This window comes from Castor canadensis, chromosome 2 (genome assembly GCF_047511655.1).
Source record: "Castor canadensis chromosome 2, mCasCan1.hap1v2, whole genome shotgun sequence".
Lineage (NCBI taxonomy): Eukaryota > Metazoa > Chordata > Mammalia > Rodentia > Castoridae > Castor > Castor canadensis.
In genome coordinates, this window is record NC_133387.1 from 80,720,146 (window position 1) to 80,744,296 (window position 24,151).

General features: G+C 37.3%; 1 protein-coding gene across 1 annotated transcript in view; it reads left to right on the top strand.

Annotated features, from left to right (window-relative positions):
• Window positions 1–24,151, top strand: part of Abcb5 (ATP binding cassette subfamily B member 5) — a 103,835-nt gene that overhangs the window by 74,607 nt on the left and 5,077 nt on the right. Inside the window, 10 exon segments of the mRNA XM_074057934.1 lie at window positions 1,780–1,814; window positions 1,817–1,968; window positions 4,133–4,233; window positions 5,076–5,220; window positions 6,014–6,034; window positions 17,037–17,095; window positions 17,097–17,142; window positions 20,210–20,407; window positions 22,020–22,155; window positions 22,158–22,225. Of these exon segments, the coding sequence (XP_073914035.1) occupies window positions 1,780–1,814; window positions 1,817–1,968; window positions 4,133–4,233; window positions 5,076–5,220; window positions 6,014–6,034; window positions 17,037–17,095; window positions 17,097–17,142; window positions 20,210–20,407; window positions 22,020–22,155; window positions 22,158–22,225 (961 nt within the window).

The following is a 24,151-nucleotide window of genomic DNA, read 5'->3' on the forward strand; positions in this document are numbered from 1 at the left end:
GTCATGAGCATCAAGGTAATAGTGAAGAACTGTTCAAACTGAAGGGGACTAAAGAGACATAATAGCCAACTGGAGTATTCCATGGTGAATTGGACATCCTTTTGCTAGAACACAAGATTGAGACAAATGACAAAATTTGAATGAGGTCTAAGAGTAATGGCAGTCATGTTTCAAATGGTTTTTTTACTTTAATTTTTTTTCTCTTTTAGTTTGATTTTCAGTTTTTTTGGTTGTTTTGTTTTGTTTTGTTTTGTTTGAGGCAGGGTCTTGTAGTGTAGCCTAGGAGACTTCAAAACTTGTGATCCTCCTGCTTCTCTCTCCCTAGTGCTGGGATTATAGACATGAACCACAATGCCTACCTTAATTTTCTGATTTTGACTGTGAAAGAGAATGTTCTTGTTTATAAGCATCATCCCTACATACGCAGTAGTGATAGGGTATCAGAGGAAAAAAAAGCTCTTTACCCTCCTTGCCCAACTGTGGGCAAGCTATTTTGCATCTCTAGTCCTGTTTCTTCATCAATACTCCTGGAATAGTAATGGTATCTATCACCTAGCATTGTTATGAGATTAGATAAGATAGTAAAGGCAAGGTGCTTATTTGGTGCTCAGTAAATGTTGGCTATTCTTTGAGTGCTTTTATGTAATAATACAACTGTAGTATTAAAATTATGGTTACTTACATTTATTTTTTATTTTTCTTGTACTCTGGCTCTCTTGTAGTCTACCTTCCCTTCTGTCCTCTTTCTTCTCCATGTTGGTCTCCTTTTCATATCAACTCTTACCTTCCAGCAAAAGCATTTACTGAGTATGAGCTCAGATGACTTGAGTATAGTCCTTGCATGATTACAACTTCACTGATAAAGAATTCATATATAAAGTAAATATACCTAAAATATTTTTTAAATCTTGTTTTTATGGATTTCATAAGGCAAAAATTATTAAAATAGAAATTAACAATTGACCTTAGAATCAGATTCAGTTTTAATAAATATATAGATACAGCATTTTCTTCCTTATTGCTATCCATGAAATACAATATGCAAAACCTTCCTAGATAATTCAAATATGTAAGTCATCTTTTCCGAGCACTTACGCTTTAAGTATGTGTCTGTTATGCCTGTATATAAAACTGGCACTTTCATGGTATTATTAAAATATTTATTTTCCCATAAAATTCCCAATAGTAAACAGTGAAAAATGCTTAACTGAAGACTGACTCTTTTTTTAGATTTTTTTAACAGCAACTATGATTCTTCTACTTTCGATCATCAGCTTTCTCTTCAGTAGTTTATAAGTCAGAGTTGAAGAGGTGGGATGTGGCTATGAACGGATATATACGTGTGTGTGCACACTATATAGGGAAGACAAAAGAAACTCTATAATTTCAACTTCCAATACTCTTAACTTGGATTGGGGAGTAAAATCTTACAGAATTATATAAAGAAAGCATCCAGACAGAACAACATAAGTCTTTTTAGGCAGATCATATTTAATTTCTGATAATTTCTTTCTATTGTATATCTTTACAGTCTTCTGCCCTGTTGTATTGCACTAAACTCCAGTTCGTGTGGATGTCTCAATTCAATATGGAACATAAGGTAGAAAAAAATGAAACAATGTTTTCCATAGTTTAGAACATTTTAAAAACAATCTCTAAGTATAAAGTCTTAGAAAAAAAAGCCTATTTTATTTTATAGGAAATGATAGGAGGAATTCTTATAAATTTAAAGTTAACTGATTTCTTTCTCTAAATATGTCTGATTAAATATGTCTGAAGAATTGATGTCTTCACTCAAAATGCAACTAACATGGGCTGACAGTTATCATTTCCTTCATATATGGATGGGAGATAACACTCTTGACTCTGAGTATTGCTTAGGTGCTTCCTCTCACACGAATGATAGAAACCGCAGCAGTGACTAGATTTACTAACAAGGATAAACAAGAACTGAAGCATGCTGGGAAGGTAAAATGATGGCTGTTATTACCATCACAAATTTTTTAAAGTCATCAGAGTCCCATCTTTATGATGCCTTAACCTCATCTCTTAGATAAAGGCACCATTTATGTAGTATATACATATTGAAACACATATTGAATGGTGTGGAATGGGGTGTAGATATGCAACAACCACAGGTTCTGCAATTTAGAGCAGGGAATCTGGCATCAAATTGGCTGAGTTACATTCTATTTTTAATCACTAAGTGTGTGACCTGAGCAAGTTATGTCAACCTTTGTCAACTATAGTTTTCTCCTCTGTAAAGTGAGAAGAATAATAACAATGACCATTTATGGATCTTTGTATTACACAAAGCTGAATTACCATGTGCAAAACACCTAAAATGGTGTATAGAGGACAGTAAGCGTTTAATATGTCAGCCATTATTACTGTTACCTATCATAGGGGAGTTTTCTAACATACTGATTCCTCATTCTCTTCTGAATAAATTTTCTTGAGCAATTCTTCTGCATATTTTATTTTTCAAAATCAACAGGAAACTTAGCAGTTTCTGAACACAAGGCAATGCACTCATATTGATGGTAAAGCAAGCTTCTAGAGACAAGGACCATCAATATGCTGATTGAAATGAACTATTTGTATGGTTACTGGGAAAAATCCTTGGCATGTTTAAGCTTCTCATGATCAACCATATTCATAAAATAACCATTGAATTGGAGATTTGGAAAAACACTGTTGCAGAATCATAGCATCTTGAATTGAAAGAGATGTCATTTGACCCAACACTTCATTCACCCCAAGAAGGCATGCTTTGTTACACTGCTCATCTATCTTCTATCCTTCCCTTCCCTTCCATGGCTGGCAGTAACATTACTTTCCCAAGTGCCCAAACTTAGATAGCCTTGGATAGTAGGCAATTATGGTGTTTTGAATTTTGATGTTTTGAGTGTTTTTAGTTGTTTTTGGTGCCTTCCTATCCTACTCTTCTTGATTTTCATCTTGGTAGAGCTCCAAAACCTATTTTTCATGACCACCTTTCAGAAGCTGCATCATATAACCACTGAATCTTCTATGGGCAGTATATCCCGGTATATCTCAGTGGTGGGCAGTATATCCCAGTATATCTCAGTGGTGGACAGTATATCCCAGTATATCTCAGTGGTGGACAGTATATCCCAGTATATTTCAGTGATGGGCAGTATATCCCAGTATATCTCAGTGGTGGACAGTATATCCCAGTATATTTCAGTGATGGGCAGTATATCCCAGTATATCTCAGTGGTGGACAGTATATCCCAAGTCTTGAAGCTGCTCCTCTCATGACAAGGTTTCAAAGCTCTTCACCACATTGTGCTGAACATCCTCTGAATATAAGAATGATTTTCATATCACTTAAGGAGTGTACCATAGTGACTGGATTACACCTGGCACAGTATAAATATCACGAGTACTCTTGAGTAGGCATGCCAATACATGACTCAGTGTAATCTGGTTTGCCTGACCCTTGACCTTTCCATTTTTTTTCCCTTACCATTTTTTGAAGCCAGTATTATATGGATACCAAAGCAAGACAGACACTATAAAAGAAAACTAAAGGCCAATATCCCTGATGAATGTAGATGCAAAAATCTTCAATAAAATCTCAAAATACTGTATTTGACATCACATTGATATCCAAGTGGCAATTTATTCTTAGGATACAAGGATGGTTCAACATTCACAAGTCAATAAATGTGACACATTGCCTTAACAGAGTGAAGGGTAAAAATCACATGATCATCTCAATAGATGTAGAAAAGCATTTGACAAAATTCAGTACCCTTTCCTGATAAGAACTATCAGGGTTCCTTTGTGTCTTTCTTCATAAAGTGGTTTCAACTTATTACTGTCTAATGTTATTTTAGTGGCAGAGTATTATAACATGAATGAAGTCTTGAGGATGCAGCTCAGTGGTAGAGCACCTGCTTAGCATGTGCAAGGCTCTGGGTTTGGTCCCCAGCACCACACATGCACACACACACACACACGTGCACATGCACACATACGCACACACACAAACATACACACACACGTGAGTTGCTTGTGCACTGTAAATAAAGATTGGTAATTTTAAAAATTAACAAACAAAATATGTAAAAGATGATATCACATATCAAGTGCTATTTATAAGATAGCAACTGAAGCTGTGGAGAACATACATACCATGGTGTCATTAACAAGAGAAAAAGCCTTTGAGCAAATGTATGAAGAGATTCTTCAGACCCAACACAGGTGATCGTAGATTCAAACTGACTCCATTACTCTGCTCTGTCCTGGAAAGTGCTCCTGAGCCACTCCAGTGATCTGCCAGCCATTGTACTTCCTAAGAATAGCATATCATGATTTCTCACATGACTTCACCAAGAGGAAATGAACAAGAACCAAGGGCAAGCACAACTAGAATATATATTGTAGGTCTTCCATGCTACCATTCATTGTCTCTTACTAAGTGTGCACATTTGTCTTATTGTCCCGAAAGAAGATCAAAGAAATAGCATAGCCAAGAAAGAAAATAAGAGTGCTCATCTCTGACATTAAAACTCAATTATATATACACAATAAATGCACTCACTGAACCAGCCCTCCTTATCACATTGATTCAGTGACTCTCTTTGTATTTCTTTATCAGAGAGATAGCTTTGTAATCTGTTACAAACATCTTGAGGTTGGAACAGCCCTTTAATTCTCACTATTTATTCTCTGAATGTAAGATTCTGAAAGAAAATTAGAGGATATTTCTACATACCACTAAACCAAATCTCTTGAACTCTTGCATTAGCTATTCTTTCACAACATTGTCCATTCATTTGAAATTAACAAAGTGTAACAAAGCAACTTTGTTACACTAAGCTATAGAGTATATAGAATATATAGTTGTAAATCACCATAACAACTGTCTTTTCTATTATAAGTCTCAGTAATTTTTTTAAAAATCGCTTTCTCTTTAATCCTTAGAAAGGATGTATATCTACTAAATTATAACATTTTGAAGTCCTCTATATTCATCACTCTAAATTTATTAAATTGACCTTACATAACTTATACCCCATTATTTGGTAAATTGTATATTTCAGAAATACCTTGAAGAAAGCACAGATCATTGGAAGTTGCTATGCGTTCAGCCACACCTTTGTGTATTTTGTCTGTGTGGCAAAGTTTCGATTTGGAGTTTATTTAGTTCAAGCTGGACAAATGACATCAGAGGGCATGTTTACTTAAGTTATGCAAATACATAAGCCCAAGTACATATCATTCGGAAAGATGTCTAATCTATAGAGGATTATCACATTAATCACATATGTGGGAAAAGCATGCTTGAAACATTTAACTATATATGTGCTTTCTTTTTTATTGACAAATGATATTTGCGTATGTTATGTATTTATGGATTGTAATGTGATGTTTTGATATATGTTTAATTGTGTAATGGTGAAATCAAACTAACTATTTGTTGCTATTTAATATCTAGAAGAAGTACAGAATAGCTGGTGAATTACTGATACTGACATAACACAAATAATCTGAGTTAAACTCCCAAATGATCAGTTTACTAGAATATAGGAACATAAGAGCAAAATGTGCCTTGGTGTACACTCCTGGAGGAGTTTGGGAGATTTTGTGGAACTCCCAGTGTGGAGATGGCTTTATTAGATATTGCTACTGTTACCAGACTTGCTCTGTCTGAGTCTGGGGTCTTTGTCTTCCAAATTCAAAGAATGAAAATAATGGACAAGAGTATGCAAAGCAGTAGAGTTTACTGCGATAGAAAAATAGCAAAGAGTAGAGCCCCCAGAACGGAGAGGGTTTCCAAGAGAGTGTTGCCAGAGTGATGTGGTCTAGTTTTTGTCCATTTTCTCTAGAGCATTGCTCAATCTCTATGCTAACTAGGTTTGCAGAAAGCAGCATTCTGGCTGGCTGTGCTTGCAACCTCCTAATGGGTCATGCATGCTCTGTCCCTAGTAGTGTCCTCATTTTGGTCTGTCCTGCTTTTCCCTTTTCTCCACTCTTTAAGGTCACAGGGAAGTCATATGGAGTTTTCTGAAGCCCTTCTGTCCTAGCTATACTAAATTTAGCTAACTGGCTAGCCTACGTGCTCACTACAAATCAATAAGGTCAAATTCTTTTCTAAGCAAGCACTCCAAAAAACAGTTAGTGTTTCCCTTCAAAAAGTTACATTTGAAATTGACAATTGTTACCAACAAGGCTGCTTCTTCCCAAAGCATTAATTGGAGTTTATATTTTGGAAATCTCCTCACAGTTATGTGTTTCTTTAGATCATAGAAAAACCTAAATATACCTACTGAAAATAGGCAAATTTGGAGTATTCATTCTGAGCTTCCTAAATCTAAAATGTTAGAAATGTTGCAACTTTATATCATAGATGGCATTGATAAACTTTAGAGCTAGAGAAAATCTATACAATATTTGACTCATAAAATAATGTTACATTTTTTAAAGTATGCTCACTAAAACATGCACTGCAGAGCAAGGATCAGTCTCCCAAATGATGGCATGGGAGATTACCCCTATTCCAGGATGCTGCCATCTAGTGAAACATTGGGACCTCCTCCTTGGCTGTTGCCTCCCACATCTCTTGACAGTCTCTTGCATATCCTTATTGGTGGCATGTATTTCTACTTTGAAGATATGTTTGATTTGAGGAAGTGGCCAAAAATAATTTGAAGTGAAGTAATTTCAGAATAACGTGGGGTAATTTTTAGCTTCTATTCATATGAAAATGTCTTTATTAAGAATTAACTGGGTTCTTGGGAAGTTTCTTCTGCTAGGCACTAATCAGAAAACAATCCATAGTTCACCAACCCAGTATTCCTAAATGTTACCTCACTTTTAAATTTGAACAGGTTAGCAGGTACAGCACTTACCAGTTTCCTACAGGCAGATTTGCTTGTAAAATGGAATAGTGTCTTGAAAATTTCACAAGAACAGCACAGGGTCCCTGATCTCTTTTGTTCTGCTAGTCTCTAAAACTGTGCAGTATAGAATCTGTGAATCCATAAAACACAATATTGGCATCTAGCCTTGGGTATCATTCTGATTACATAGACTAATTATGCAGATGAATAAGGAATAAATTCCAGAATCACATAAATTGACTTCCTCAGTACACAGGCCCCCATTAAATTAGCCAGTTTTCCCTTGGATCTTAAGCTTGGCACTCCCAGCTTAAAATTCATTGTATTCTAAAAGTTTGATTGCAAATAATTGCTTGAAACTTAAGTGCTGTCCTCATGATGCTCTAAACTTTCTAGCCTTCTTAAATCCCCAGGGATTAGCAGAAAGCAAGTCAATTAAACAGTCATACTAGTGTAGGACATCCAATGATTTTTTAAACTCACACAGAAGAAATTTTATTTCTTCTTATCAACTTCTCTGTCACTACACTTTGTTTTTTAGTCACCTATCTTAAGAAAAAGAACTCTTTCCCATGACCATAAATCCCCATCTTCCCTATTTCCGATAGCGCTATTATTTGTAGCTAAATTCCAAGTCATTGTCTATTGTTGCTGTCTACACCTCACCTTAACTTCTCCAAACTGTCTCCAGTCAAGCCTTATTTCCCACAAGACCATTAAAGACTCATTATCAAAGTCATCACTGACTTCCATCTCACCCACCCAAACTCAGCCATCTAATTCTCAGTTCTCTAGTGTCCTCTAACTTGACCTCTCAGTAGCATTTGACAGCTACTGAGAAACATTTTCCTCTCCAGGTTTCTCTAGGTTTTTCTCCTTTGCCATTGGCTTTACCTCCTCTATTGCCTGTACTGGCTTCTGGTTTTCTGCTGGTTTTGTTTGTGAGAGGACTTTAGAGTTCTCAGACCTTTCATTTTTGTACTCATTGGTGATCTCTTCCAGTCTGACAGTTTAAGTACCACCTAGGTATGATAACTCTTTTTTGTACATTTCCAACTCTGACCCTGAACATTGGACTCTCACCCAGCTACCTACTAGACACCTCTACTTTGATGTCTAATAATATCTTAATGTGTCCAAAACAGAATTCAATTGTTTTTCTCTCCAAAGCCTCCCTTCCCCCAAAGTTTCTAAAGTTTCAACCTTTCTTAAATCTCTAGAGCACCATTCTTAACAACACCAGCCATCATCCATGCTGTTGTTCAACCCAAGAATTAAGGAATTGCCCCTCTTTTCTCTCTTAATCTCACCAACCACATAACCACCAAGTCCTGAAAGCTCCAACTCTAAAGTTCTTCTCACCCTCTCCACCTATTTCATCCTCATTTAAGCCTCCACCTGTCTTGACTGGACCACTCCCCTTACTTTCCCACTGATGTCCCTTTGTCCACTCTTGCTTTCCTATAATCCATTCTCCACACTGAAGTCAGGCTGATCTTCTAAAGCACAAATCCAACTGCATCTATTCATTAAACACTGTAACCAATTCCTCTTGAAATTTGAGTGAAGCAAAATTCCTTACCATGACCTACAAGCCCTTCATGATGGAGCTTGTGCCTTCCTTTTCAACATCATCTCTCTACCTCCTTTGTGAACTTCCCATCAGCCCCAGGCTTAGGGTTTCTGTCCCTGGAACAACCTATCTCCATGTCTTTCTACTTTCTCTTCCCTCTGCCTGGAATGGTTATTCCCCAGGTTTTTGCTAAGCTTCTACTCCTAAGCTTACACCCCGACACTGATGACCCAGAGTGGTCCCACACTCTCCCTCCATCTTTCCCATTACCATGTCTTATTTTGCTTATAGAACTTATGATATAAGACTATCTTTTTGTTTCTGTATTATTTAGTCATAGGCTGAGAGTGGGTCTTAGCCTATCTTATTCATTAATGTTTCCTAAAAGCCAAAAACAAGAGGTTGGCATGGCATTTAACAGGCATACAATAAATATTCATTGATAAATAGCTGAGTCAGAAATGAAGGTGTGTGTAGCTCAGTGGTAGAATGTTTACCTACCATGTACAAGACCTTGGGTTCAATCCCCACCATACGCAAAAATAGTAGAAATAAGTTAAATTGAATAAAGGACAAAATTTGGAATGGTACATAATTAAGCAATCCAGTCATTCCCAGAAATCTGCCTGTAGAGTCAATCACACTATCCCTATTTTTCAGATTTTTCTTTTTGTTTTTCTTCCCTTCTGCATCCAGACATCTAATACCAGTTACCTTGGCAGGAATACTAGGTCTATAACCTAGTGTATGCAATTGGGAATCTACTTCCACACACTGAGGTTTGTTTAGGTGAAAACTAAGTAAAGAATTTTCTCAGTTAAAGAATGACACCTCAAAATCAAGTCAACTGCCTTCTTTTATAAGATTTTTAACTGATAAATAAAATTGTACATTTTAATGGGGTACCATGTGACGTTTCCATACATGATACATTGTGTAATGTTTCTGTTGGGTAAACACATATATTTCCACAAACTATCATTTTCAATGGAGAAATTTTCCCAAATCATTTCTTCTACCCTTTAAAAAATATACAGTACATAAGTATTATCTATCGTTACCTTATCATGCAATAGCACAGCAGAACTTCTTGTTCCTCTCCAACTGTAATATAGTACCCAATGATCAATATTTCCTGGACCCAGCCCATCCCCACTCTCACTGGCCTGTGATAATCAGGTTTGTACCAAATATACTGTTGATGTGTTTTTCAGAAAGAAACATGAGAGTACCCAGAATGAGTAATCTGTCCCACAAGCCTCTCCCTATAGCCAGGGTAGGCCCAGATGCCTCATCCACAGTTACTGGCCTATGGCCAGGCTGCAGGAGTCTACTCACCACATGAGCCCATAGGTGACAAGACTAGCAGCACAACACTGGATAGGACCAAGGCCCACACTGCTATAGGATGCCCATTGCTAAGCTAGACTCATGACCCAAGACTTCTGCAGCCAGCCACAGGTGATGCCAGATGAACAAGAAGTCTGACAGGTTGGGTCACATATCTTTTCCTGGCACTGGAGCTACACAGAGGCTCTGTCTACAGGCAGGCCGGGGATGGGGCCATTAGGATCTACTCAGCCTTAGGTTTCACTAGTAGCCCTGCACCAAGTGCCAGGGCAAAGGCATGTGCTTACTATGCTGTCCTACCCCCAGCCAATGCTGCCTGAGATTGGGCAGTGCTGGTTAAGAAGAGACCTTGAGTCACCTGGATAGAGTCTAAGTTGGGTTATATCTGAGTCTCACAGTCACGAGGACCTGCATAGTTTAGGGTGAACCATGGCACAGCTAGTGGTGATGCTCCCTAGACCTTGCCCCACCTTGGCTTTCACTATGGCCAACCTGGTCCTGGATTTCAGTCTAAGGCCTAGACTGAATTCTCTCTCCTTCTTTCCTTCCCCCAAGTGGGAGGTGCCTCCATCCTCACAAGGCCGTGTGGAGTTGGGGGAGGGGAGGTGGGCAATTCTTTCCTTCCTGCCTTCTTTAATACTCCTTTTGGATTAATTATACCAAAAGCAAACAGGGTGATCTCTCACCTGATTTCAAAAGCGTTTTTTAAATTTTATTTTTATATTAGCATACATTAATAATTCAAGGGGGTTTCATGCACATGCACAGTGTACATGTGTACAGTGCACATGTGTACAGGGGATGAACAAATTCATCCTCTCCATTATGTTTCCATTCTCCTGTCCCTCTTCTCCCGTCTTCCAAACAGTGTTTGGTGGGTTTCATTATGCCATTTTCATATGTATATATGCAGTGTACTTCCATCCTTTTCACTACTCAGTATCCTTGCATTTCCTTCTTCCTTCTCCCTCTGATTCCCCTCCCCTCGACAGTCCCCCTTCTATATTCATGTCCCATCGTCATCATCATTTTATGTCTGGGTTCCACAAATGAGAGAGAACATGTGACATCTGGCCTTTTTGAGCTTGGTTTATCTCACCCAGTGTGATGATCTCCAGTTATACTCACTTTCCTGCAAATGACATACTATCATTTTTCTTTGAGGCTGAATAATATTCCATGTGTATATATACATACATATAGACAAACATCATATTTTCTTCATCCTTTCTTTGGTTGTTAATTTCATCTCAGTTAATTTCACAGTTTGGCTATTGTAAACAAAGCTGCAATAAACGTGGGTGTGCAGGTATCTCCAACCTTTAGATGATGATTTCAATAGCTCTTAGGAAGTTTGGTGCATGAATGCTGGTGCAAATTGGTGTTTCTGCGAGGAGACAATTACTGGAGGGTCTCACTCAGCCACCATCTTAGCACCAATCACTTTCATGTTAGCCAATGATACTAGATAGGATGTATCCTGAAAGAGCCTCCCAAGAGGCTATTACTTATAATGATCACTGTAACCACAAACCTTGATTAAGTTTTTACTTAGTATTAAGGATTTGTCATGCAAATTCTCTGAAATATTATGATTTTACAGATGGAAAAAAATTAAGACTCAAAGAGGTGAGTTAACTTGAACAAATTCAAGTTCATGACTCCAGATGTGAGCAGCTTTGTTGAGTAGACATTTACTATTATTATAACTACTTCTGTAGCTAAACCTTTGTGCAAAATCTTTTTTAAAAATAATCCTTTCTTAGTTTTCCAAACATTTGAATATCCAGACATGGCTGATGCTTAATATAAACCCAACAGATGAGTTGCTTAGATTATTTTGTGGCCCTAAAATATGAGAATAAAAAGGTCTCAAGATAAAATCCCTCCCCCTGCTTGCCTGCCATCCTTCCTGAACTCATTAAAGTTTCATCTAGAGACATGAGCATTTAGCTGTCAGAACATATGCAAGACCATTAACCTAAGAGCAATAATCAATAAATAGTATCCATGATGCTTCCATGGGAACAAGAGCTGTATGAGGTAATATTCAAATAGAATACAGACAAAGTAAGGATGCCCATACTGTTGTAGAAGGGACAAAAAGAGATTCTCTAGTAATTAAGTTGCAGCACTGCACATAATGTAAATAGATAAGAATTGTCTCCAACACCAAAGCTCCAGTGTGTGCCCTACTACTATGAATATGTCATACCAGTGTCTTTTTAGACATGTTAAACTATACCTGGCCTACAAGACTATGCTTTCCAGAATCTAGACTGACAGATTTCTTTCTAACCAACTAACTGAATGGAAGAGGCTTACGAAGAAAATTCCCTCCTATTCGTGTCTTAGTAAGATTTAAAACTAATTATTTTAAAGTAAAAGCACTTTATGCCAGTCCCCTAACCAATGGTTTCTCAATTCACCAATCTCAGAGCTGGTTAAAAATGCAGACACTTAAGGCTCACCCCACAAAGTCTGGTTCATATATCTGATATCTGTCAGGAATCTGCATTTCCATCAAACATCATAGATTATTCCAAGGTATAAGATCTGAGGATCACATTTAACAAAACATAAACACAGGAACTAAATCCCAGGTTTTTCTCCATACCTGCATAAAACCTTATGAAATTATTTTGGCCACTTCTAAAATCTTTCCTAAAATTGTGTAAAAATTGGGGAAGTCACATATTAATTTATTGCTAAAAATAAAAAATGAATGATTTGCCCAATAAAATGTAAATATATTTTTGAGGTTTGTATCTACAGCACAGATAAGCCATCTCTCTTTCAGAAATGATAGCATGCTTAGAAATTGAGAAGCACAAAGGGAGTTTTCAGAGTAGACTTTCTTAATGTGTCCACATTAGTTTACCAACAGCGCTGTTTATAGGAAAAGCCTCTTTACAAAAGGCACAGTGCATGGTTCATGATAAAAGCTGTCTCCTGTCATCGCTATTATTGTAGAAATTTCTCTGAAATGAGCATTTAAATAGGAATCTAACATTTTAATTCTGCTGCTTTGCAGTTAGGGACTAGGGGTAGTTAGAAAACCTCTTGTCTAGGCTCTCACACACATATGGGGAGGAAAAGACTCCCTTCTCCCTTTGTTTAGACCAGCAACACTCAATTTGTCAATTCACTATGAATGTATAGTTATAGAAATACAAAAGAAGATTATTCTCTCCTGTCTTATTTTGCATTAGGCTAGGTTCTGGCTGATTTGCCATTTACAATATTGTCCAGAAACCACTGATGCCTGGCAGAGGTTTTTGTAACTCTCCATTCTCCACTGAGGGTCCTTCCTCTATTTCTATGACTTACTTCCTTCTTTGTGGTACACATTGGTAAGAAAGCTACATGTACAGCAAATAGGTAAGAGAAGATCAAAACATGACCATATATTAAAAGCCACAGCTTTTAACACTACCAGGAAGCAGAGCCAGACAGCCCATGTGTTGTGGCTTAGTCTTCCTGAAATCTAAACACAATTCTTGACAGAAAATCATATTAGACTTTCAATATTAGATTTGGTCATCAGCCCAAAGACCAACATAGGTGGGCTTTCAGTGAATATTAACAGATAGCTGATGCCTTTGAAATAATAAGGGATTGAAAGAAGCATACTAGGTCACCACCACCATTTTTGGTCTGGAGACATGAAAGAACTGTGCATGTGATCATTATAATTAGGAAAGTAGCCTTTGTAAACCAACGCAAAGAAAACGGGAAAGGTTTCTTTCCCTTTTTACTGCCATGACAGCTAACCAACTTCTGCCTCTTTCCTCCTCAGAGATTATCAAGAAGAAGGAGGACAGGATAAGGAACCAAGGGAGAGTTGATATCTAGGGCCTGTGACAATTCTAAGATAGGGACAGGTGGTAACAAACCCCACCATGCAGGGAAAGGCCATCAAGCCAACTTTGCACTAGAAGGAGCATGGGGGAGGTGGGAAGACTTACAGTGAACCAGGAGGTTCATATTCTAACCCAGAAGTTGTTTGATACTGGGCCAATTGCATTATTTTTTTCTGGACTGGAGTTTCTTCCTTTGTTAGGTAGTAAGTGTTCCTGCTCTACTTTTCTCCTAGGTGACCAGATTGTATCATGGATATGAAAACATTTTATAAGAGCCAAAGGACTAAATAAATTTCCCATGCTTTGTTTTCTTCCTCCCATCTGAAGCAGAAAGGACTTAGAGTGGGAAGGGGGTCTGTGGGCTGTGTCGGGATGTCGGGGAAAAGAGGATGTGCCTGGAAATCACTCTGGGAAGAAAGATGCTCTGCCTTCCAATGAGAGAGTGAAACTTACTAAGCAGGGGTCTTTGAACAATGTAATCGAGTCTTCTGATCTAATGTCATTCTACAGAAGTGTGAGAACTTCTATGCTAACAGAAAGTGACCCATTCACTTTCATGCCATGAGAGGAATAACAAAGAAACCTTGTTTAGCACTTCCTATGCTTCAGGCCGCATACTCCACGTACGCACTGTAGATTATGTATGCATTTAATTCTTACAACAACCTTATAAGATTCAGATATTTTTATCTCCTCTTGACCAATAAGGAAACAGAAGCACACAGAAGTTAAGTAAAATTCTCAATGTCACTTAGCAGTAAGTAAATGGTGGAGTTTGGATTGGTACCAGTACACTGGCTTCAGAGCCACTAAACTTCCTCTTAGGATAAGCCAGTGAAAGTCTACAAACTGGTTACAGGAACAGGGCTCAGGGGAGATAAATCCATTCAACCAGTAACTGTGAAGGTTATCCCTGTTTAGATCAACTGTTTTAAAACTAGGATTATTCATTTCTATGCTTTTTTGTGTTGCTCCTATCTGAAAGGATCTTTTTAAAATTCCAGTTTTACTTTAACAATAATGATAAGTGACAAGATCTCCCCATTTCTCAGACATGCTTGAAAGGATCTGTGCAGTGAGGATTCAGTGGCAATGACCACGTTAGAGAAGCCATTAACTAAGGAAGAAGAGGCCAAACACCTGAAGATGCTGGGCTGCTCCTTCCCCGACTTCTGTGGCTCCATATCCTCTCCCTCAACCCTAGCCAGCCCAAAGATTTTGCTATGGACTCAGTATCAGGTAAGGATAGACTACTATAGGTAAGATTTCTTCTTCCATGAACAATTTAAAATTGTGAGAGCTATGGAAGTTAACTTTCAGGCTTATTTAATTCCTGTTTTACATATTTGTGCTTTAAGGTTTCAATGTGACAATCATTTCTGAACTGTGAAATGTTTCTTATACTCTATTTATAGGCATGAAGGAGATATATAAGCAATTATAGATTGATACTAGTATTATAAATGTATTATTAGTAACTTGCTAATGCAAGAAGATCTCAAGTTTGAGGCCAGCCCAGGCTACAAAGCAAGACCAAGACTTTGTGTCAAAACAAAACAAAAGAGACAAACAAACAGGCAAAAAAAAAAAGAAGAAAGAAAGAAAAGAAAACCTGCACACCCATGAGTATAGCAGTGCTATTCACAACAGTCAAGTTGTGGAATCAGGCTGTGTGCTCAACAACCAGTGAATGGATAAAGAAAGTGCAGTACATAAATACATCGGAATATTATTCAGCCATAAAGAAGACCGAAATTATGTTGTTTGCAGAAAAATGGGTAGAACTAGAGGTCATGATGTTGATTGAGATAAGCCAAGCTCAGAAAGACAAATACCACATATTTTCACTCCTATGCTGAATCTAGACCTAAAAATAAATAATGATTACTATGACATGATTGTAAAAGGGAGACCTGCAGGGGAACAGGGAAAGGAGAAGGTGATGGGGAGTGAATATGATTGAGAACATGATAGTATGAAAGTAGTATGGCAAAACCCACTGAAAACCATTAAAAGCGGGTAGGAGTGGAGGGAAAGAATAAGAAAAGAGTAAAATAGATTGGGTGAATTTGCTCAAACTACATTGCATGCTTGTATGTAAATATCACAATGAAATCCTTTATGCAATGAATTTATGCTAATAATTTTTTTAAATGAACCTTAGTGTGTTACTTCAACAGAAATGTTTTCTTTATAACTGGATAGCAAGTATGTTTACTTTAAAATATTTCTGTAAGTATTAGCACTAAAAATGCCTTAACAGCCCAGAGCTGATGACTGCAATAACTTTAGTATGAGACATCCCTGTAAACTGGTTGTTTTTATATTTTATACAGCGTTTGATCTTTGTAAAACCAACAAGATTCAGCATCTGAGGTCAAAGTCACTGAAGAGATTGCAACATCCACCTTTTGTTAGGTCTCACAGAGGGAGGAATTCATGAGGAGCCCAGACATGTTTACCTTGCTGAGATCCAGCACAGCAAGCAAGCAATTGGGTTCTGGGACGTCCTTTACTGCCTAGTGTTTAAATATCGCCAGTGAGACTTGCCCGTTGCAGCTGAATTATACCTTTAGCTCTTATTGGGAAGCACTGTCCAATACAGTACTTTCATATCTAAAAGAAATACAATACAAAAGGAAACTATTTAGCTTTGGCTATGTGATATGCCACAATTCTGTGACTATTCTGTACTTGTTCAAAAAGCACTTTGCCCGCTTACCATTTTATGATGAACACGTGTTGATACTGAGATTGCAATCTATAGCAAACCTGGAAGATCAAAGCTCTTCTCCCCGGCTTAGCTAAAGTATATTTTAGTCAGATTTTGTTTGGGGAACCTTAAGTAAGTACAATCCCCTGCTTTGCTTTCTAATCGTGTAGCACACGAGGCAGATAATCAATCACTTAACTTCAGTTGTCTGTCCTAACTACATTATATGCAAAAAGAAAAAGAAGAAGAAGAAGAAACCAACATCGTATCTACTGTGTCAATTCAGATCTCACTACTGGAGATCATTCTTCCTATTGTCACTTGCATTCTTTGTCAAATCTCCAAACAAACCACCTGTATCAAGGTGGCTACAAAGTTTTACACTCACTACTTGGAATCTCTGATATGTGTCTCCGATCAGAAGAGGAATTTTTAAGATTACCCAGGCTCCAAAGGTTGTTTTTGTGTACAGAGCACATGCTAGAAAGCTGGAAAAGTGATACCTATTGTTGGGCCTTTTTGCATTAGTGATTCTAACTGGGCTGAAAGATTGTATGCTTGTGCCTACTTTCTCCTTTACTTTTAAAGCACTACTGCTTTAAAATGGATCTAAGATTCAAATTCATCTTTTGATAAGAGTTTTTAACTGGAATTTCATACAGACCATGACCAGGGGAGAAACTCTTGTGTTGGCAAGTGAACATTCCAAAGCCAAATCTGGAAAAGAAACCAACCATAGACAGCTACAGTGAAAAAGGGAAAAAAACAGTAAGCACAACTGTGGTTTTAAGTGTCCACTTATTAAGGAAAGCAATACTAGTAAACACTGCAAAAGAGTCCTCTGGTAACATAAGTTTGTATAAAAGAATTTTAAGACTATCAAGAAAGTCAGGGGTCTTTGTCTTAGTCAGATTTTCACCTCTATTGCTAAAATATTTTTATATCAAAAATATATGCTTTCAGCTTAAGTGCTTAATGTCAGGAGAATTATCTTCAACAAAAGATTGATTGTGTATTGAAATATATTTAGACAACAACAGTTAAAACTTAAAGTTTTGCCCTCAGATGAATATTTTCATTAGATTTTATTCATTTTTTTCTCTGTTAATATGTAAAGTAAATAATATCTATTGCTTCAGACACTGTTTTTCATGAGTCTCTGCAGACTTAAGAAATTAAAAGGGAACTATATTAAATTGACACACACCATTTACTACAAACTCTTAAAGCTTGTGAATATTTAAAGAGAAATAATGAAGAATTAAATAATTTCAAAACAAGCTTCTCAGTAATAGTGCTATATGTTAAGTATATGATCAATTTCAAGACCTTTCTAAACACTTTAAATTTTAAAAATAGTATATACTATTAGGTATATCCTTAAAGTTTACCTTGAAAATTATATATTTCTTGCATTCTAGAATTTTAATAATAGATTATATATTTAGATAACATAATATCAGTAGAGATACACAGTTATTGAAAGGAACATGCATTGTTAACAACAGAAATAAAAAGATATTGAAATTTAAAAAAAAATAATGCACAAGGATGTATCACAGTCTAAGTAAGATTTCATACTTGTCTTCTGGAAAGTAAAGGATATAAGAACCTTTTTTTAATCTTAGTACTGCTAATTTTATTTCTTTCTAAAATTACGATAGAGGAATTGAGTATGTAACAAATTACTCATGACCTGTACAACTATATGTGTAGAGGCTAGGGATATAGCTCGGTGGTAGAGCACTTGCCTAGTACCCAGAGACCCTGAGTTCAGCAATGCAACACATAAATAAATAAATACTATATCTATGGCATAGAATATATGGATATTTCTTATAAAGACTATCAAATTAACTTATTTAAGCCTTATTTTATTCAATAACCAAATACTTCTAAATATCACTTCCTCTGATTTTAAAAATTAAAATATGGTCAAACACAATTATCGACAAGTAGTAAAATGAGGCAATAGCCATGAGGCAATGCCAGTACATCACGTTTTTCTCTCTCCTTTTATGCATGATTTATATTTTCCAAGAGAAATACGATTAAAAATAGTAGGAATAAACTTTAAAGTGTACCAAAGTTTAAGAGTTTCCTATACTATCTATGTCTTTCTGAAAGGCACCAGAAAATACCAAAAAATAATTTCATTTTATTTTTCACTGTTTTGTGCAAGTCATATTCAAATGTTGCAGAGGGCAAAATGGAAAACACTGAGTAAGCTGAAAATAAGCTACACCACACCTACATTTCACCTGTATCTTACCAGATACTTTCTTCTGTTTCTAGAACTCTTAATCTAGCTTAACATTTCATTCTTTTTACAACAGAATAATATCATCAAATACTTTCTTCTTCTTCTTCTGCCTGGTATCTGTAAGCTAAGCTGAGAATATTAAACCTGACTATTAAACCTGACAGTAAACAATCTGTTTGAAAATTCAACCATGATTACCACCACAAACACACCACCCCCAACACACACACATACACCTACCCCTAATGTTTACACTGGCAACAAAAATTAATAATACTTAACATGGCATTGGAGGAAACTAGAGACACAGCTTAGTAATAGATCATGTGCTTAGCAAGGTAAGTCCTGGGTTCGGTCACCAACACCACACACCAAAAAATCAATTGGGGCAAGTGTGAATTTCAGAAGAACTTAAGATCCTATGAACTAAAAATATAAAGGGAAAAGTAATCATTATTTAGTGGTAGTTCTGGAAAGTCTTTGGTTTAAACAAGTCATAATCACTAAAGAGATTGACATATAGAAAACTAAGCTTTTAGACAAGTGTCATTGCCCAATAATGATCAATTGAAAATGAAAATAAATCAGAACTCAAGATATAATGCACATTAAATGTAAAACATAGTCCAATTTACAAATGACATTTGTGCATATAATTCATTGATGACCAGTTTCTACTGAATTAAACAGTAAAGTTCTGAAAAACACAAACCAAAATTTTTTTTTTATTTTCTCCTTTCATTTTACCATTTTTATACTTACTTTCATGTGTATACATTGTTTGTGCCACCTCCCCCCTATTTTGGGCAGAACCTGCTCCATCCTCTTCTCCGATTTTGTTAAAGAGAAAACATAAATGATAATAAGAAAGACACATCGCTTTTGCTAGTTTGAGATAAAGATAGCTATACAGAGAGATTCCTAGCATTGCTTCCACACATATGTGTATTGCAATCCACATTGGTTCATTTCTACCAGATCTCTTCACGACTTCCTGGTCCCCTTCCCATAGTGGCCTCTGCCAGGTTAAAATTACTTTCTTCACTCCTCAGCAGGGAGCAAGCACATCAACCACATTCAAGTTTTAGGTTTCCTATTTCTCTGGTGTGTTTTCTCCCCTTAGTGGGTGACCCATGTCCAATAATATTATTGTATTTGTTTTGGGTCGATAATCCGCATATGAGGGAGAACATGCGATTTTTGGTCTTCTGAGCCTGGCTAATTTCACTTAAAAACATTTTTTAAAGATATATTTATTCAGAGTAGCTGGTCAAATAGCCAGTGTGCAAAACAGGCAGAATCAGTCATGTCTGTGTAGCCAAGCCAAAGGAAGCTAAAGCTTCAGGAGTTTGGTAAAGACCAGTAATGAAGATAACAAGAAATGGATATAAAAACACAAACAAAGGATATGAAAACCACCATTGAATAAGCAGCTCTACAGAGATGAATATGATACTTAAAATTAAAATGTTTATGGAAATACAATCTCCAGAAAGTGCTTAGCCAGTGTGCTCCCTGGAGTCACAGCCTTTTCAAGTCACCCCTCTAAACACCATCAACTTCCTTTCACAGGCCACATGTGAACGGAATTTAGAATTCCAAGAAGTTTCTTTCTTCTACCCACGTTGCCCAGATGTTCTCATCCTTCACAGCTTGTCCCTCAGGATTGAGAAAGGGAAGAGGGTCGCATTTGTTGGGAGCAGTGGGTGTGGAAAAAGCACCTCAGTGTAACTTCTGCAGAGATTTTATGACCCTGTGAAAGGACAAGTAGTAGTAAGAATGCACTTAAATCCATCTAATCTGGGTACTGTTCTGAAACATTCACTGGACTTAAGCATTCCTCAGTGTTTTGGGTATAGCCAACAATGCAGAATTCAAAAAGAAAAATCTCTATCCCAACCCTTAAATACAAAAACAAGCAAGCCAATAACAAAAAATGATGGGTAGTTCTTTGAAGTTAAATACAATGGCCTGAAGATTCTTCAACCATTCTGGCAGCAGAAATTTTGATCTTAAAAGCCATGAAATTGTTTTAGAATGTTGGAATAGACCTAACGTCTTCCACACCCATAATCAGGGCTCTTTATATTGCTCTGGTCTAAGGCAAGGATCATACCTTTCTCCTCCTCCTTGATCAAGTTTCCACTGTTCTCAGTGGCCATCCCCAGCTGTCAAAACCTGTGCATATTTAAGGTTTATCTGAATCAACCGTTTTTAGTTATATATGTGATCTCTAAAACATGTAACCTTTTCCTCCTTTGAACCCAAGGACTATTTGATTGTTTTTCTTACCTTGCATTTATTTAACTATATCCATCTTCCCCATCTTCTTTCTCTCTCTCTCTCTCTCTCTCTCTCTCTCTCTCTCCAGACATGCACACACATGCGCACACACACAAACACAGTTTCTTGTCCTACCTCCTACAAAACTTTGTAGGTCCCTGAAAATCAAAGATTATCATTCTTATCCTCATTCTCTCTCAAGTTACAATTTACAAAACAGTTGTCTAAAATGGCTCCCTTGAACTAGATAACATTCATCCACATTCATCTACTTGCACCTAATTTAGCACACTCCCTCCTTGAAACCCTCCAATGGTTAAAATAAACCAGCAAAGTCTTTCATGATGGATAGCGACTACTTCATTCAGTCACTGTCTGTCATCTTGCTCCATCTTCATGGCCCTTTCTCTTCTGAGTTTATTGAGTTACTTGTTAGTGTGTTTATTGCCTATCTCCGTCTGCTAGAATATAAGCTACATGAGAGCAAGTGTTTTGTCTTGCACTATTTCATTGGTACCTGAAGAGTTAGTCATCAAGTACTAGGCATGTTCATCAGATACCAGGTGAATGTTTGTCTGTGCCCATGTGGAGCTGGAGGTGTAGCTCAGTAGTAGAGTGCTTGCCTAGCACGCACAAAACCCTGAGTTCAATCTCTGGTACTGAAAAAAAATTGAAAACAAGTCTGTGAATACACTTAACTAGTGCAAAATGACCATCTCTACAAGCAGACTCCTCCATCATTCTACACCACTCTCATTGGGCTTCAATAAAGAGTCTGGTTACACTGAAGGAATATGTTGATCATTTTCCTTGTGACCTCAAGACAGAGGACAGGGTTTACACCAGACTTTGGGCAGGTCTCTGAAATATGTGGTCGTTTCTAGAAACGTCAGGTAAGTTTGGAGATGGCATTTCGGTGAATTATGTGCAATTTGCCTCTACACATGATTTATGAGTCTTCCTCGGGTAACAGTATACTTTGAAATAGCTTGAATTCCTAGCCTTCTTGTTATGATTTGTATACGTTTGAATACGGTGAGCTGTAACATGATACAGTTGTCAGATGGTAACATGCCATTCTCCACTCTGCTTTTGGCAGCTATTTGATGGTATAGATGCAAAAGAATTGAATGTTCAGTGGCTCCAGTCTCAAATAGCCATCGTTTGTCAAGAGCCTGTGCTTTTCAACTGTAGCATTGCCGAAAACATTGCCTATGGTGATAACAGCTGAGTTGTGCATTAGATGAGATAAAAGAAGTTGCAAAGGCAGCAAATATCCACTCTTTCATTGAAGGGCTCCCTGAGGTAAGAAAATGTCAGAAATCTTCAATTGCAACGCTGTCAAGGAAGCCTACATGGTCACTAAGCCTCAGTGGCTGTTTTTATGTGTCCTTTGGATCATACAATTTATTGATAATTAGCCTCTCATATAACTTAGGTCTAAAAAAGCAAAGTTTGAGACTTTCATGGAACTATTTTTTCCCCACATGAAAAAAGCTGCATTCATTTGAATGCACTGGACTACCTTTCATGTTGTGATGTCTTGTCTTCTATGCATGGCATCAGCCTCCTCTTGCTCACTATTGTTTAGCCTTCCTGACTTTCCTTACGAAAATTCCTTATAATTCTTCTTTCTCATGGCAACCAGGGGGACCCTCTAAAACAGGAGTTGGACCACATCCTTCTCTGCTTAAAACTGCCTCATGGCGCTTAGAATGGAGTCTGTTTTCCTCAAAAGACAGCCAAAGCCTGTGTCTGTCCAGCTCCGACCTTCCATCTGCTCCCTGCTGCAACTGCACTGACCTCTTTGCTGCCTCATGAACACACCAACTAGTCCCTACCTCAGGACATTTGCAGTTGCTGTTTCTTCAGCCCTTCCTCCCTTCCTCTGGCTTTCTGCAGACCAACTCCTTAACTTTCAAATCCTTTCAAATGTCACCTCTGCAGAAGCCTTCTCCAGTCACTCTATGCAAAATAGTCCTTCTACTTCCATTCCCTCTCACATTATCTTCAGGAGGCTTAGCCCTATGAATGTTTCTTCATAGTGTTAGTGTTTTCCCTCTCCACTGAGTTTGCCACCTTGATCTCTGTTTAGTGTGTTCAACTAGAAACAAGCCACCTTGTATCCCTTACTCTGGAAAGTTTCTGCAGTACTAAGTGCATTGGGATGGTTAGTGTTATTTTATATAAACACTGTTACACTGTAAATGTCTTTCACTGGCAATCCCCTTTTAACCAACTCACTCACTCACTGCATTGTTAATTTGTGGGCAGATTTTTATCTGCAGAATCCTCATAGTTTATTTTAGAATTGAATGATGAAGCAAAACTCTGAATTCTAGCAAATTCCAGTAACACTCAATTCTTAATTTAGGTATGGTAAGAGGCTGCCGTTTTTATAGTTGTGCCATTTGACTTTTACTCTTGAGAGCGTGTTTGGAGGTTCTAAGGAGCTTGTTTGGAGGTTCTAGCAGGGGAACGCAGCAGAGGAGGGCCTTGACAGAAAAAGGTCCTCCTCTATCGGGGATGGTCGTCCTCTTCGACCGTGCACGCAGCTTCTGGGAGGGAGAGACTCACATGGAGCGGTGAGGGAGGAAGGGGACACCCGCCTAGCCAGCCAGATCAGCCGAATCAACCCTGGCGATCAATGGGGTGACAGATGTCGCAGCCAGATCTCCCTCACATCCTTTTACTCTTAAATTGTTTTTCTTTCATTCTTTTCTTTGCACTATTTCTCAAATTTACCCAAAACTACATACTGCAAAGATTTATTGTGTTTTTTACGACAGACTTTGAGAACCAAGATGCTATTTCCTTAAAAGTTAAAAAAAAGATTATTTCTCAGTATTTTTAAATTTAACTGTAATTTACTTTCATATCATTTTCCCCCCAAAAAATATGTAAAATCATAAAGAAATAAAAAATAAAATCATTAAAAAACTAAAATCAGAGATTTATTAGAAAAACTGTATTTTATTAAGTGCCTTAGTGTAGGACAGGCTACAGTCTTATGTTGACCTGGGTGGGAAAAAGGAAGAGTGGAAACCAGCTAGTCATTTAGCCAGCACTTCTTGTGCCAAAAGAACTGAGCTAAATTTCCACCATGATATAGCGAGGATGATGTAACCACCCCACTTTCCATATAAAGAGGTTTAATAACTTCCCTAAAGTTGTACACAAACTCAGTATTTGAACCTGGTCCTTTGTGATATTCTGAAGAAAAGTCATATC